General features: G+C 39.2%; 1 protein-coding gene across 1 annotated transcript in view; it reads right to left on the reverse strand.

Moving 5' to 3' along the window:
- The window catches only part of GPR158 (G protein-coupled receptor 158), a 178,769-nt gene that overhangs the window by 12,691 nt on the left and 151,760 nt on the right, over positions 1-14,318 (reverse strand). The window contains exons 7-8 of the mRNA XM_051612176.1: positions 12,022-12,260; positions 66-204 (exon numbers count right to left, since the gene is read on the reverse strand). Coding sequence (XP_051468136.1) covers positions 66-204; positions 12,022-12,260 — 378 coding nt within the window. The remainder of the gene's footprint in view (positions 1-65; positions 205-12,021; positions 12,261-14,318) is intronic.

The following is a 14,318-nucleotide window of genomic DNA, read 5'->3' on the forward strand; positions in this document are numbered from 1 at the left end:
CCATTTTAAGTTGCACTACATGAAACCTGAAAGATAAACAATTACTAGATCTACAGATCACTTGCCTAATTGTATGGAATATAGCAGAGATAATGAGCTCATTGTGAACTGCAACAGCCATATAACGTGGCTCATGAAATGCTGATGGGACTGTCCGCACTGCATAGCAGAGATAAACACCCCACAAGAGGAATAAAAATTCAGCTGTGAGAAGAACAAAAAGAAATAATTTGCCATTAGTTTTATATATAAAAAGGAAGGAATTTTGAAGTACTATAGTAGCTTCTGTATGAGCATCTATGCAAAGACAGTATACACTCATACATGTATATATGTACACACATAGGCATTCAAACTCTACCAGATATTGCCACTGCATATGATACCTTTAGTTTTTATTTGACACATTTCTTTTTTCCAGATGAGGAACCTTTGCATTCATGGTGTTTCAGTTTTTCAATATATAAACTTTAAGACAATGTCTAATAATGTCTTGCTTGTTTTACAAATCAATACTATGGAAGTTTGACATCACTTAGAATATAAAAAAACCCCACTACCTGTAGCCCTGGTTCTTGCTATAGAGGCAGATACAGCTGCAAGTACTAGACTACAAGCTTTTTAAGACAACCGTTTCATTTCAAAGGTTTATAACTCAGATATAGCAAGATATAATTTGATTTTAAAATATTTCTCTGTTCATGATAGCTAATTCTGCCGGTGCCCATAATATGATGAGTCATTTCTGAGGGCCTAATGTAATTACAACAAATGACGTGTTTCTCTGTTAGGAGAAAAATGAGTACAGGAAGAAAGAAAAAGAAGTAAAGGGTCAGGCTCATCTTAAAACTGTTTTGTTAGGGCTAGCTCATCTGGATCCATAAGTACTCTGACTTCAGTTGCCAGTAGACAGTCTCCTGTGACATCATTTTACTTTTGAAACAAATGAAATAATTTTATCCCATCTTGAAAAACCTCTCCTTCCAGGAAAAAAACAAACAAACAACCAAAACAAACCGAAATCAAAACATCACGGCTCTGCCACGTAGCTATGAGCAGAGCCAGCGCCTGATGATGGCTGGAAGTGCTGCAATTCCAAGACAGACCCCTGCAATGCCAGCTCTGCTCCAGACCAGCTTCAGAGACTGGCTGTGATCCTGTTGTTAGTTACATATTGCTTTTGCCCTGTTGAATTCTTGCAACAAATCCTATGACCACCGTATCCCTTTACGTCCTGGCTATCACATTAGTGACACCCCAGTACATTCAACTCCGCTGAGAGCAAGTTCATACATTCAAGAGAAAAAATATAATGGGAGGGATGGGATTTAACTCACCTACGTGCAGCCACCGAAAGGTGAGGTGTCTAGCTCAGCCTCTGATCCTTCTACTGCCTATGGACACAGTTAGTCAGTTCTACAGTGCAAATCTTCACATCCTGACACAACAGTAGGTGCCTCTCCTCGAATACTGACAGCTCCCTGAAGAGTACCCTGATCTAAACCTTAGGCAGGTGAGCTGAGCCCTTCCATAGCTCCTCCTCATCTCTGAAATTAATTACATTGGCTGCTTGTGCTAAAGGAAAGTCCTTTATTAAACTTTATTTTTGTTTTGTGAATTTTTGTACTTCGTCATTGCATCTTAAATTACTATTTGAAAAGATGGGGGAAAAAAGCCATTTACAGTACAAAAGAAGTATAATAGAATATTAGTTCTTCCTCATACTTCTTTTTGTCAATGCATGTTATTTTACAGTAACAAGAGCAGGTGATGAGTGACATCACCCTATAGTACTGATCAGCAAATTATTACTGGTCTGGTTTCCGTAAGTACACAAATGTTTGTGAACCCACATTAGCAACAGACTGAAATAAAACATCTGCACTACATATCTCATGAGAACAGGTCCTCAAGTTCTTCCCACTGCTAACAGTCTGTAACTGCTCTAAATTACATATATTATAGTGTTGTGGCATTTTGAAACTTCTAATTTTGCTACTCATTTCAGCTACAATCAGTAGGAGACAAGTTTTGATAAAATTAGTTCAGTCACACAGATCTCTTTGTGCCCTGATAAGAGTTCAGTTTGAACAACACTTTGGTGTTTCTTATTTTTATAAAAAATAGATGGTCTGGTTTTAAACCTGTCATTTCTCCTAGAACATATCCTATGTAAACCCAGCAGTTCTACCAGTTACATAAAAACAAACATCTGAAAGGTCATAATCCACACATGCTACTATTTTTGTGTTCTTCCTTAACAAAATCCCAACAATAATAAGCCTTTTGACTTTAATAGTTTGACTTGGGACAGTATTGAGTGTTGATATGAAAAAAGCATGGCATAAATCTTCTGAGACTATGTGTACCAGCCTGGTTTTGAGCTTTACAAAAGCATGTATGCAGGTGTCTTCTCACATCCCCCAAACACTCATGCATTGGGCAAACTGGCTGCTTCTTCCATTTCTTTCCTAGATAATTAGCTATGCTACCAGCTACGTCTATTACTCTAGTTTCTTAAAAACACCTATGCAGGAACAACCTAGCAAGGTATCTTGCTCCTAACGTCTTCTTGAGCAAGGGGAATACAAATTTTACTTCAATGAAATAAGATCAAAAGCTCCTTCACAATCATAGAATCATAGAATGCCAGGTTGGAAGGGAAGTCAAGGAGCATCTGGTCCAACCTTTTTAGGTAATTCTGTAATTTATATGAGGTGGCTCAGCACCCTGTCAAGCTGAGACTTAAAACTGTCCAATGTGGGGGAATCTACCACCTCCCTTGGGAGACTATTCCAATATTTGATTGTCCTCATGGTTAAAATTTTACCTTCTGTGTCCAATCAGAATCTCCCTAGGAACAACTTGTGCCCATTACCCCGTTTTTTCCATGTGATTCCTTACAAATGTTAGCAGAGCTGAATAGTTGAGCTAATTGTGAAATAACAGGCGGACTCCACAAAACTATCATGGCCCTTTCTTTGTCCTCCTCAACTGAAGTGAGAAGAGCTCCAGGTCTCTTACGGATTGAAAAGATCAGTTACAAGTGCTAAAAGAGACTGAGAGTTTGAAAAAGTTTGGTTTTTAAACAGATGAGAATACATGTATAAAAGTCCATGTACTGAAGGTATTCCTACTGAAACTGGAATGTGGGCTAAATTTGGCTTATTTTTACACAAAAAAAATCTACTCTAAGTTTGAAGACTTACAAGAATTAATTTTAATTGGTTTTTTAATATGGATTTCTACACAGATATCTCAGGGAGCAAATGAAAGTAAAAAAGCCACATTTCCATAATAAAAATAAATTTCAATGAGCTAGGGTAAGTAGGAAATGTATTTGATCTCCGGATCTGATTAATTCTGAAAATTTCACAGTTTTCAGTTTCACAATCATAGTTTCAAGGAATTCCTAAGACAATAAGAGATTTCAAAGTATTACTCTACTGGAGCGTAACAGTAGTTTGGACCATTTAATGCATAATGGTATTATAAAGGCTTTACATTTAGAGCAGAGCTGGCATTCCTGTCTGCAGCTAATAATTAGTGTGACATCTTGTATGCAATACAATTAGGGAATAGCTTTTAAAACATAAGGTAAAATAACAGTGTTCCTATATTTGCTATGCCAAATGCTACCATAATTTCATTAGCAGTAACAAACACAACAGACTGATAGAAAACCAATTTATAATCTAAACCACTAATTACACAGCTTAACTGTATCATGTAGAAGCTGTGTTTGAAAGGGGAAATCAAGTTCATAAAATGAGCTACAGACTATTAGTGCAATTTTTGACAGAAATCCAAGGGTGCTATACAAGTTTGCTCTGTGGCAAAATGGCCTTTTCAGTTTCTTAATGTAAAAAAGGTGATATATTAATGTATTTATTATACTGATGAAAAAGACAGACATAGCTGATTTCAAATAGACAGACAGATAATGGAGCACATCTGGACGCCATGCAGCAGGGTTCTAACATACCACTCACCTCTAAGGTCTTATTGGTTCTGTCTTACTGGTTCTGTCACACTAGTGAGTGTTTTGTGCCAACTATCTGTAATGATTAAAATCTGCGAGATATGAAATTTCTATCTGGCTTTCTGAATAATTTTCCACTAAAAGCTTGGTGTAGAAGAGTGACTTCCCAACCATTAACTACTATCTTAGCATACTGCAAACCTGCAAACCTAACTCAAAGCACTAAGTATGTGAACTTGTTCCTTTAAACATACTTTATCCTAAGGCTTATATATTAACCTGTTTTACTTATCAAGCACACAAACATGAAGTATCTTCTTTCCTTCATTTCTGAAAAATGAAGGAAATTCCTAGGAGAGACTGCTGCTGACAGCTCTCTGGGGAGAAAATGTCAAGTCAAAAAAATCAAGCATAGAAGAGCTTTGGAAAAACTTGTAGTAGCTACACCCCAGACCAGGCATTCAGGTTTGGGGTGCAAATCTGACAGATAACAGAGTAGGAAAACGAACAACAGGCATAAATGGATGTAGATATAAATGGAAGGTAAGAGATGAAAACAAAATGGGTCTGTCTGCACAAATGAATTAACCTTTAAATACCTTTATTGTTAGTCATTCTGAATTTCTTATCTACATAGGATTATTTCTGGTCTTTGTATTATCTAATCAACCTTCTTAGCTATGGCCTTTGGTGTTTAAAACCATGATTCTCACTTTTGTTTGCAATGCCCACCATGTTTTTAGAAAATGGGGCATTTTGAAACACAGCTTGGTCATCCAATACACTGAACCAGACCCATGCCCAATGCCACTGGCCTGTTAGGAGTGCACGTGTCTGCTCACCTGGGATTTGTTTAGGCCATTGTTCATATTCTCCACCTTCTGATAATGAAGGACAATTATATGCTCATAGTAGGTGATACCTATCTGGTCTATACAGGAGAATGGACTCAAGGTTGGTATTACTGACTTAATCAAACTTCCTCTGAGGATCTGTGTTTTGCTAAATATGCAGTTGTCTGTGTTGCAAATTATTTTTTCATACTTAAAGCCAGTACAAAGTAAAGCCATGTCCAGAGACAGTCTATGTTTCCTTCAGTGTCCATTGGCCAAGTTGTGTCATGCCTTGCACAGCATGGCAAATGCTGACTGACCCACTCCCACATGCCCAGCTCCCAGAACAAGTAAATTCCCATGTAAATCCACACTCTCTCTCATTGCCTGCTCAGCAGATGTCTGTACTTCACCTGACTGCACACAGCTGCAGAGCAAGATAAGAACTGAAAGTAGTGATCGAAGTAACCTTCCTCTTTTTCCAGATTTGGAAAAGCCACTGAGAGCCTCCTTACACTTGAGTGGGTATGGAAAGAGAACACCTACAGGATAAGAAATGGACCAAAGGCAGTAGGGGACTTCAGGGGAGTTAAGAAACAATAGATTCAGAAAAGCAAAGATCATATAAGGGAACATGAAAAATCAAGAAAAAATGAAGCTGAATTTTTGAACAGGGATCACACACCAGCTCTTCTTAGAGGTCTTAGGAAAGTAATTAATCCTGACTTCTACAGCTTTGTTGTCTCTAAGAATCAGACAGCACTAAAATAAAAATACCATATATGTGGCCCTAACTTAACTCTCTTTTGCATACATAATCTTCAGTTAACTATATAATTTCTTAAGAGACCAGACTCATTTAATGCATGTGAGAGAGCAATTCCAGAGATAAATCAAGGCTGGGTAATGAAGAAAGGTGTGTAATTTGTTGCAAATGACATTTAGATGCCTAGTGAATGACAGAAAAGACTACAGGGGGAAAAAAGCCATCTTATACACATACACAACCGAATTCTAACTTTGACTGTACCTCAAGCTCCCGTGTATATGAAAAAAGTCCCCACTCAAGCCCAGCTTCGCAGAGATGATCACAGAGAGCAAGCATTTCTCTTGCTATTTGGTTGCCAGCCTCAGCATTTTCGCTGCAATTTGCAGCAGAACTAAAGCACACAAGGCTGTATTTGTAGCCAGTGAGACCATACATAACATGTTATATATAGATTTGACTAAGCTCTGTAACTGAGCCAAAGGCATTGAGAAATGGGCACCCAGATTAAATGGACCATATAACCCTAATGTTATTGTCCCTCAGCTCTGGCTTTGTAAAATGGGGATAATGTCACCCTGTCACTGCAAGATGACAGTGAAAATAAATTTACATGTATTTGTGAACACCTTAAATCCTAAATGGCGAGCTTTCTTCCCAACATGGTTAGGAAAGGAAATAAAGTGAGTTATTTTAGGCTTTTCTGGTTGTTTCTCATCCCTCCCACCCTACCAGAAATGCCTTTCTCTTTTGCTTCATCAGACCAGCCTCTCAGTGGAGATGGCTGTGTGTTAGAGCTGCTGAAAGGAGCTCCCTGGAGCCAGGATCCCCAGCCTCATGCTTGCTAACACTCAGCTGTCCAAAAGCTACCTGCAAAAAAGAAGACACCCCTGAAGGATTAAAGTCCATTGTCATGACTCTGTATGATGTTCTATGTTTGACCACACTCATCTGCTTAAAAAACACCACTGCAGGCCAAGAACAGACCACTGCCCTCCAGAGAGGGTGATGTGCTTTGCATCCTTTCCTTACACTAATAAGGGAAAGTTCATTACAGCTGTGACTAGACTAAGTTAATTTGGTATTTTGAACTTTGCACTGTCGGCAAAACTGTGCTGCTCCAGCAGTTACACCATTTTTTCCTCAGCTTTTAGACATGAATTACTGATTATAGCTCTACTTACATTCCTAACACAACTACACTAACTTCTACTACTCCATCACACTTCATTTAATCAGACTAACATCTACCTTTTTAATCCGCTTTACTTAAACGCAGTGAGCTGTGGGTCTGGAAACAGCTCCTCCATCCTTCATTCACTCGGGGTGCTGGCTGGAGCCAAGTGCACACCATTTTAAAATAGGAAAAAAATTGTGTCCTTGATTGCTCCTGTGTTGCCAGCCAGTGCAGTCTCTTTCTGCCTCACTGTATCCAGTCTCCCACCTGGAGAGTTGCACCATGTCATAGAAGTCAATTTTTCTTCAACAGAAACAATTTTAATATATTTCAGTGAAATGTGATTACATGTGTAAGCCTTTAGTTTTGAGTTATTCCTAGTAAATTACAAATTACCCAAGGTTTATCTGTCTCTCTCACCATATCTCAGCATCACTTTAATTAGCTAGGCACAGCAATACCCAGAACTGTGTGTGGAGTAAGAATGGTTCCAAATCCTGACTTATTTTTCTGCCAGAACTTCCATGGTCTGTGGTTGTGCAAGGCTGAGGGAAGAGCAGGGGTCCATGGGCTTGCTGGGGAGACAGCATGCTCCATCCCTCACACAACTACAAGTCTGCCTTGCAGGTCTACCCCATGTAAAGCAAAGGACCAGGCTGTGGGAAGAAGGCTATGTGATTTCACCTGTGATGTAGCAGATCCCAAGAAAAAGCAACATTACTGCAAGAGGTAACACAACTCAAACTGCTCAGCCTGGGGTTTCTAGCTATTTTTGAGAAAGGAAAACAGAAAAATGTTGGCTGGTCATCATTAAAAACCAACCAAACAACCAAAACCCACAACTGTTTTTTTGTTGGTGGATTTTGGTTTTTTGGGGGTTTTTTTTGTATTTTTTTTAGTTCCATTCTCCATGATCCATGACCATGTTTTAATTCAAATTAAGCTGGAAAAAACAGTTAATCTGTGATGAGTGAACTGTCCCACTTGATTTAGTCTTTTCATAGAGAGACATTCTGTACCACTCATCATCTCTGCTGCTCTTCCCTGTACCTTTTCCAGACTTACCATGTCCTACAGATGAGTGACATAAACTGCACAAAGTGTTGGTGATGCAGACTGTGAAAGAGGTGTTCATGGTGGAGGGGAGAAGCAGGTTGTAAGCAGAAAAGGGACAGAGCTCCTTCGTAAAACAGATTCCTTTCCTGTTTCTGCCGCAAACACTTTATACAGCTCGTCTTATCACTTAGAGTAAGCTTTTCACAAGTGATCACTATTTTTACATTATACATTTTATGAATAGCTAATGTGAGAACTGAAGCCAGATCCTCATCAGTGCTCAATTCTGACTAGTACCTCCTGATTATGCTTTCCACACAGAGGGGGCTATAAACAGTGCTCTGAAAAAACAGTCCCTAGATGTCTCAAGGCAGACACTCAAAATGGATAGCAACTGTTGTCAATTTTGGCTTTAATCTTTGTAAATCAGTGCTAAGGAGAACACAGCTTTAAAACGCCCATTTGGAAAATAATAGTTCTTTATTCATTGCAGGCTCTGAACACCCTCCAAATATGGCACAGGGCCACATCAACTGGGGATAACAAAGAATAATCACTCATTTGCTGAATGCAGCAGAGGGCCTGTAAAAAATTTAATAAAGGGCCTCATAAGGCTGTATTACAATGCCCTAGCTCAAAACTGTACAGGCAGTCTTAATACCCAGTCTGTCAGAGCCTGTCCTGGCAACTCATACCGTTTTTAGATGCAAAAATTATATATGTTAAATATCAACAAATGAATGGTGGGCAGGAGCTCTTTTGGAAATAGCCTGAAATACTTTGTTCCCTTTTCGGGGTGAGGGCATGCAAAAATCATGATGCAGCCTCATGTTTGAAATCCTCTTGATGCCCAGGATGACCCACCAATTAACAGGCTATGGCATCAGCTCTGGCCAGCTGCATGGGAGCAGCCCAGCTCCTGCCAGCTGGGAATAAAACAGGTGCTGGGGAAAAAATACCTCCCTGTGCTTAGTTAATACCTGTGATTCACTTTTTGCTTCATTTTGGTTTCAAAAAGACATTGAAACATACAAAGAAAGCATGGGGGAATTTTTAAAAACTACAGTTGAAATCCTATCTGTGCTGAGTGAAAACCTGGCCCTGATGAAGTCAGGAACTTCCACCTGCAAGATTTCACCTCCGGTTTTTACTTCTGTTTTTGCATGCAGGTTTATATCTGCCTGCCTTTCTCTCTTACCTAGGCCTTTGCTCACTAAACTTGCTATTTTGCTTTTCTTCCAGTTTCTGGGAAGTTCTTTGAAATCCTGTGATGAAATCTGTTTCACTTATAGGACTCTTCCCTGAGGATAAAGACCAACAGCTTGATTTGTGACATTGCGAGCCCTTAGGTACCAGAAGTTTATCTCTTATTTTTTTGTTCTAACTTGCAATCTGGTTGTGACAGGTAGAGGTATAGAATATATTCAGGCCATAGGAAAAAAGCTTTGTGGGTGAGTGTTTTCAAGCCCTCAGGTCTTCCTCTAAAATCTCAGATTGTCAACCATGCCATGGCTTGTGAGTGAGATAGATGCCCCAACCTTGAAAGTGATGCAGAAATTAACACAAAGAAAACAAAAGAATCTGTGCAAGTGACAAATAAGCTACCAACAAGTATCCAACCTCAAGGAAAATGCATACTAACTTACATCCCATTATGGAGATAAAATGAGATGTTCTGAATGCTAATTTTTCTCATCAGCATATCACAGAGTACAGAGGCAATGTTAGAAATTGTGACAACCTTTGTGTCTAAGTCCCTGCTTCTCTCACAGAGAGCCTTCTCTTAAAGGAAATGTAAATATAAAACATTCACTGCAATAAAAGTCTCCAGAGATAGAGTCTAAGTAGCATGATTAATATGGAAAATGCTTCATAAATCCTAACTTCAATAATCTCTGGTAGTATAAAGGATTCATTATGACTTTCTAACAGTGTCTTGTTAATTCTCACTTCACTTATCTGTGACCTTGAAAACTCCCTCTCCTCATTTCAGCAAAGCATTGACAGCCAAGTGAAACAGGGAGGTATTCCAGCAAGGGTGATGGAATATATTCCAAAACACTCCCTAGTTTTATATAAAATACTGTCCATCCTGACAAAATTAAGCAAAATAACATGCCTTTCATAAATTATCATCCAGCATTTTTATGTTAGCATTTAAAATCAAATATCATTATCTCTCAATTAATTTACCACACAGAATCGTTTGCAAGGCTGCCCCCAGTAATTATAGGAATAAAAGGGTTCTGTGTTATGAGTATTTCTCCTGACATATCTCTGAGATGAAGTATCTCATTTTGGAACTAGTTCCTACTGGCTCGAAGCTTTTCAAACTGCTATGAACAATTACAATCTTGAAGTGCATATTCACACAGATACACACACACAGACATACACAAGCACATATACACACACACAAGAAGTATATGCATATACACATACATGTTAGTATAGACTTGTAGGCATACATCTCCTGGTACTACTACTGTGGCTGCACAGTTCTTTGAAGATTTGCACAAACATAACAAAGGGTAGTTTGGATGAGAGGGCAAAATGACAAAACATAAGAAATTCTGCCCAATTTTGTTCATCCTTGAGAGATGGCTTTGCCTCTACTGTGCTTGTTTGTATTTTGAAAAACATTAAAACAACAAAATCCCCTCTAAATGTAAATGTATGTTTAAAAATTGTTCTTTTTTTTCCAACACTTGGCAGACAGCAACTTATCTAATTTCTGACCAAAAAGGGACTACTGATCATAATTAGGTATTAAGATATGAGTTGTTAAATCATTTCACGACCATAGCTATAAAATTGAGGGAATAAAAACATCTATTACCCATTATGCAACAACCACCACTATCAAAGTTTTAATAAAACTACACTGTATTACTGGCTATGAAATGCAGTAAAAAATTGATGCAAAATGGATGAGTGCAAATGACATCATCAAGTGTTTCACATTTAATTCTCTTTTACAATTTTACATCATCTCTGGTGATAGTAATGTTCCATTCATCAGTACACCCCACCAAAGGGACTCAAATCGAGACATGTTTCAAAACTCCTTTATATCCCTCTCTGCGTGGCTTGCCAGTGAGCACATTGACAGAGGGGCCAGCGTGCCTGACTGCCTCTGAGATCTTACATGAGGGAGAGAGAAGCTGAGCAGAGGGGCAGCTTAGAGGCACAGAAAGTCCTTGGTGAAGCTGGCAGCAGTGGTTTGCCCTTTAAAACCACTGTGCATTAATGCACTGGCTTTCTGTACAGCCCTCTCAGAGAAAACACTCCTCATATCCCCAGGCTGCTTCTACCCATCTCACTGGCACTCTCATGTGGAGGAGCCACCATTACCTCTCCCCAACCCTCAGCAGCAGAGCTCTGTCAGTGGGATGTCCACAGGGGACGCAGAGCAAGGGCAGAAAGGTAAGAATTTATTTCAGATTTCAAAACACTGATGTGTTTGAGATAGTGGCTGGCACACCTGGGCTGTAAGAAACAATGACTCTAGGTGCAGAAGCACCGAAGCTGTCTGGCCGTCAGGAGGAACCACTTTATATGTTTAACAGCCCTGGCATGGTGAATCCACTCTTTGTTATAAAATCAAAGCAACAAAATTGTGTCATTTTCCTCTAGAATGTAAGTCCTACAGGGTGTAATTTTTTAGCTCCTGCCTATCTCATGCACTGAGAGCACATCTAACAAGTATGCTAAACTGTGACATTTGATGTGCATTTCCTATTCCCATTACTTTGATATTAATTTCTTTAAGGTTATGAAAGAGCGGCATTGCTAGTTCTTTCCCTCCTCACACGCAAGAGCTCTGCCAAGTTCTGTGGAGCTTGTTAATGTGGAGCTCATTAATAAGCTTCTGTTATTCTAGCCACATTTTTTTTTGCTCTCATAGTGCAGAAGAGCATGACATCTTCTGCCTTCCAAGACGGAATTTCTTGAGCACCCATCACTTTGTTACTACAATCCAAGTTACAAACCTTTGAAAGTCACAAAAGTCTCAGTATATTTTAAATATGTTTTACTTCTCAGCCCATTAAAAAAACATATATGCCAATATTTTGTTCCCCTAGAAGCTATGAATGTAATGTTACACAGTCTGACAAAACTTTAACATATTCTAAAAGAAGAAAAATGAAAAGGCAAACAAGCTTTATTTTCAAAATAAAAAAAATAAGCTAGAAAATTAACATACCAACAGCCATCATGTAATCCCAGCGGTCTATGAGGCACATATTGAAGATCAGGTGGTCAGATGTTTGCCCTTGGCCAATGAGTGGAATGTTTCTCTCCAAATTTTGGGTTATTGCAGAAGTCCACCCAACAAGAAACCAAAAGACTATCAGCAGAATAACAGCCAGCATCCTCATCACTCGCCCACCTGTCATGTATGGAATACGCTGAGCAGTTCGGGACAGGAACACCTTCAAAACCCTGAAAAATTCAGAGTGTAGAATTAAAAAGAGCACCATCTGTGTTGCAGGAATTAGATTTTCGTTTTATTTTACTATCAGACTATTGAAGAAAATTATCAATACTCTTTCTCCTGACAGTAAGTACAAAAGTGAAATTTGAAACATTATTACTTTCATATTCATCGTATTTAAATGAAACTGATTGCTGCCCAGAGAGTGCTACAGAGCAATAATAGAGAATATTGCTATGCTTATGTTAGAGACATGCATTCACATGCTGTGTTGTCAAGCTGTTGTGCACCTTCCAGCTCCCCATGGAACACTTCTGTCTTTGGAAAAAGGAAGGTCATTTCCATAAAATAGCATCCACATGTGAGAGATCTTATTTTGTTTCAATGCTGCCTGTCTGCTCATCCCCAATCATACTATTTCCAGAGAAAACACTAGCACTTGTATATTTTTTCCAATTGAGCATGATGATTTTGAGACAATACTTTATTCCTTGTAGAAATAACTGTGGAAGGCACTTTACAAATTAAGTCCTTTCTGATTTGTTTAGAGGCAACAACATGTTTTTCATGTCGGGGCAGAACCATCACAGGAAAAGCCACATCTTATGTCAGATACAAACACCATGTACCAGACATCGAACATGTAGCATTCACTTTATAAATATTTGCACTTACTATTAGAATAGGTTTGTTCCCACCAAGAACTGTTCAAGGAAGTACCACCTGCATTTTCTACCCATCACCACCTGCTAAAGCTGAGAAAGCTTCTGCTGGGAGCATGAGGGCAACCAGAAGTTGAGGAAATGGCTCTGGAAGAGGGAGTAGTTTGGCTTTTCACATCGCACAGAGCATCTCTTTATGTTGCCTGCAGCACAGGATCTGACAGAAGCATCTAACCTTCTCCTGGTGTCTTCATAGAGAAAAGGAGCCTGCAGGGGCTGCTGCTGCCATTGCAGTGCTCCTGCCTGACCCTGCCAAGTTACTAAAGCTGGACAGTGAGGAAAGGCTATCATGTAAGTTTTCATGCATCCAAACCTTTCAAAGTGGATGGGCTGAAGTTTAAAGGCTTTTCTAGAGATTGGGGTGAGGAGTCTTTCAAAGTGAGGTGAGCTGTTTCAGTGATTTTGTCCTCAAAACCACAGTGGTTTCTCACTCCTGAGCACGAGCAAGTCCAGTGAATACTCCCAATAAACATGAAGGGACAAATTATCACTGAGGTTTAAGGAATTTGATTTTTTTCAGAAAGTTGAGTTTTTAAATGTCCTTGTCAGCTGTCAAGTCTTTTCAATGTACCAAGCACCAAGCCACCTCCCAAGCCGTTCCATAGACAGGCCTGCTTTTTCAGCAAAAAAAAAAAAAAAAATCACACTCTGGATTAATATTTATGCATATATTTGGCTAAGAGAAGGCAGAAGCAACTGGCATTGCCTCTCAAACAAATAACAGAGCAGTGTCTTTTAAGACAGAAGCACAAAAGCTTTTCCACATCCATAAAAAATGAATCATTGTTTGCTACAAACACAGCCTTCACAGTGTGCATTAGGTGAAGTCAGAGATCTGAATATGTTCAACATTATTCAGCTGTTTCCCTCCCAACAATTACTCCACAGGGAGTCACAGTTTTTGATCTTTCCACGTCTGATAGATGTTCTGCTCTCCCTTTACAGGTGCTAAGTGAAATGTTTAGGTTGGAAGGAGCTTCCCGGAGAATTCAGGCAGGATGGACAGACAACTCCACAGTGGAGAGGCAGGTGATTCTCTCTGCACTGCTCAGCTGCACCACTACTCCACTACTCCAGGGCAGCATCCATAAATCTTCATTTTTAGAACTTTAAAAATCTATAAGCAGAGGCTTTCTTCCTTCCTGTTGTAAATGCCTATGAATACTTAGCTTCCTTGAAGGGAAGGAAAAGGTAATCTTTTTGTAATTAACTGAACACCATCTTTTCACAGATAGAGATTGCCATTGGTGCTATCACACATGGCAACACGAATCCAAACCTGCATTGCTCACCATCTCAACACTGGCAGATGTGCTCCATCTCTTCTCATCTCCCAGGTATTAT

The sequence above is a fragment of the Apus apus genome, chromosome 2, assembly GCF_020740795.1.
Source record: "Apus apus isolate bApuApu2 chromosome 2, bApuApu2.pri.cur, whole genome shotgun sequence".
NCBI classification, from domain to species: Eukaryota; Metazoa; Chordata; class Aves; order Apodiformes; family Apodidae; genus Apus; species Apus apus.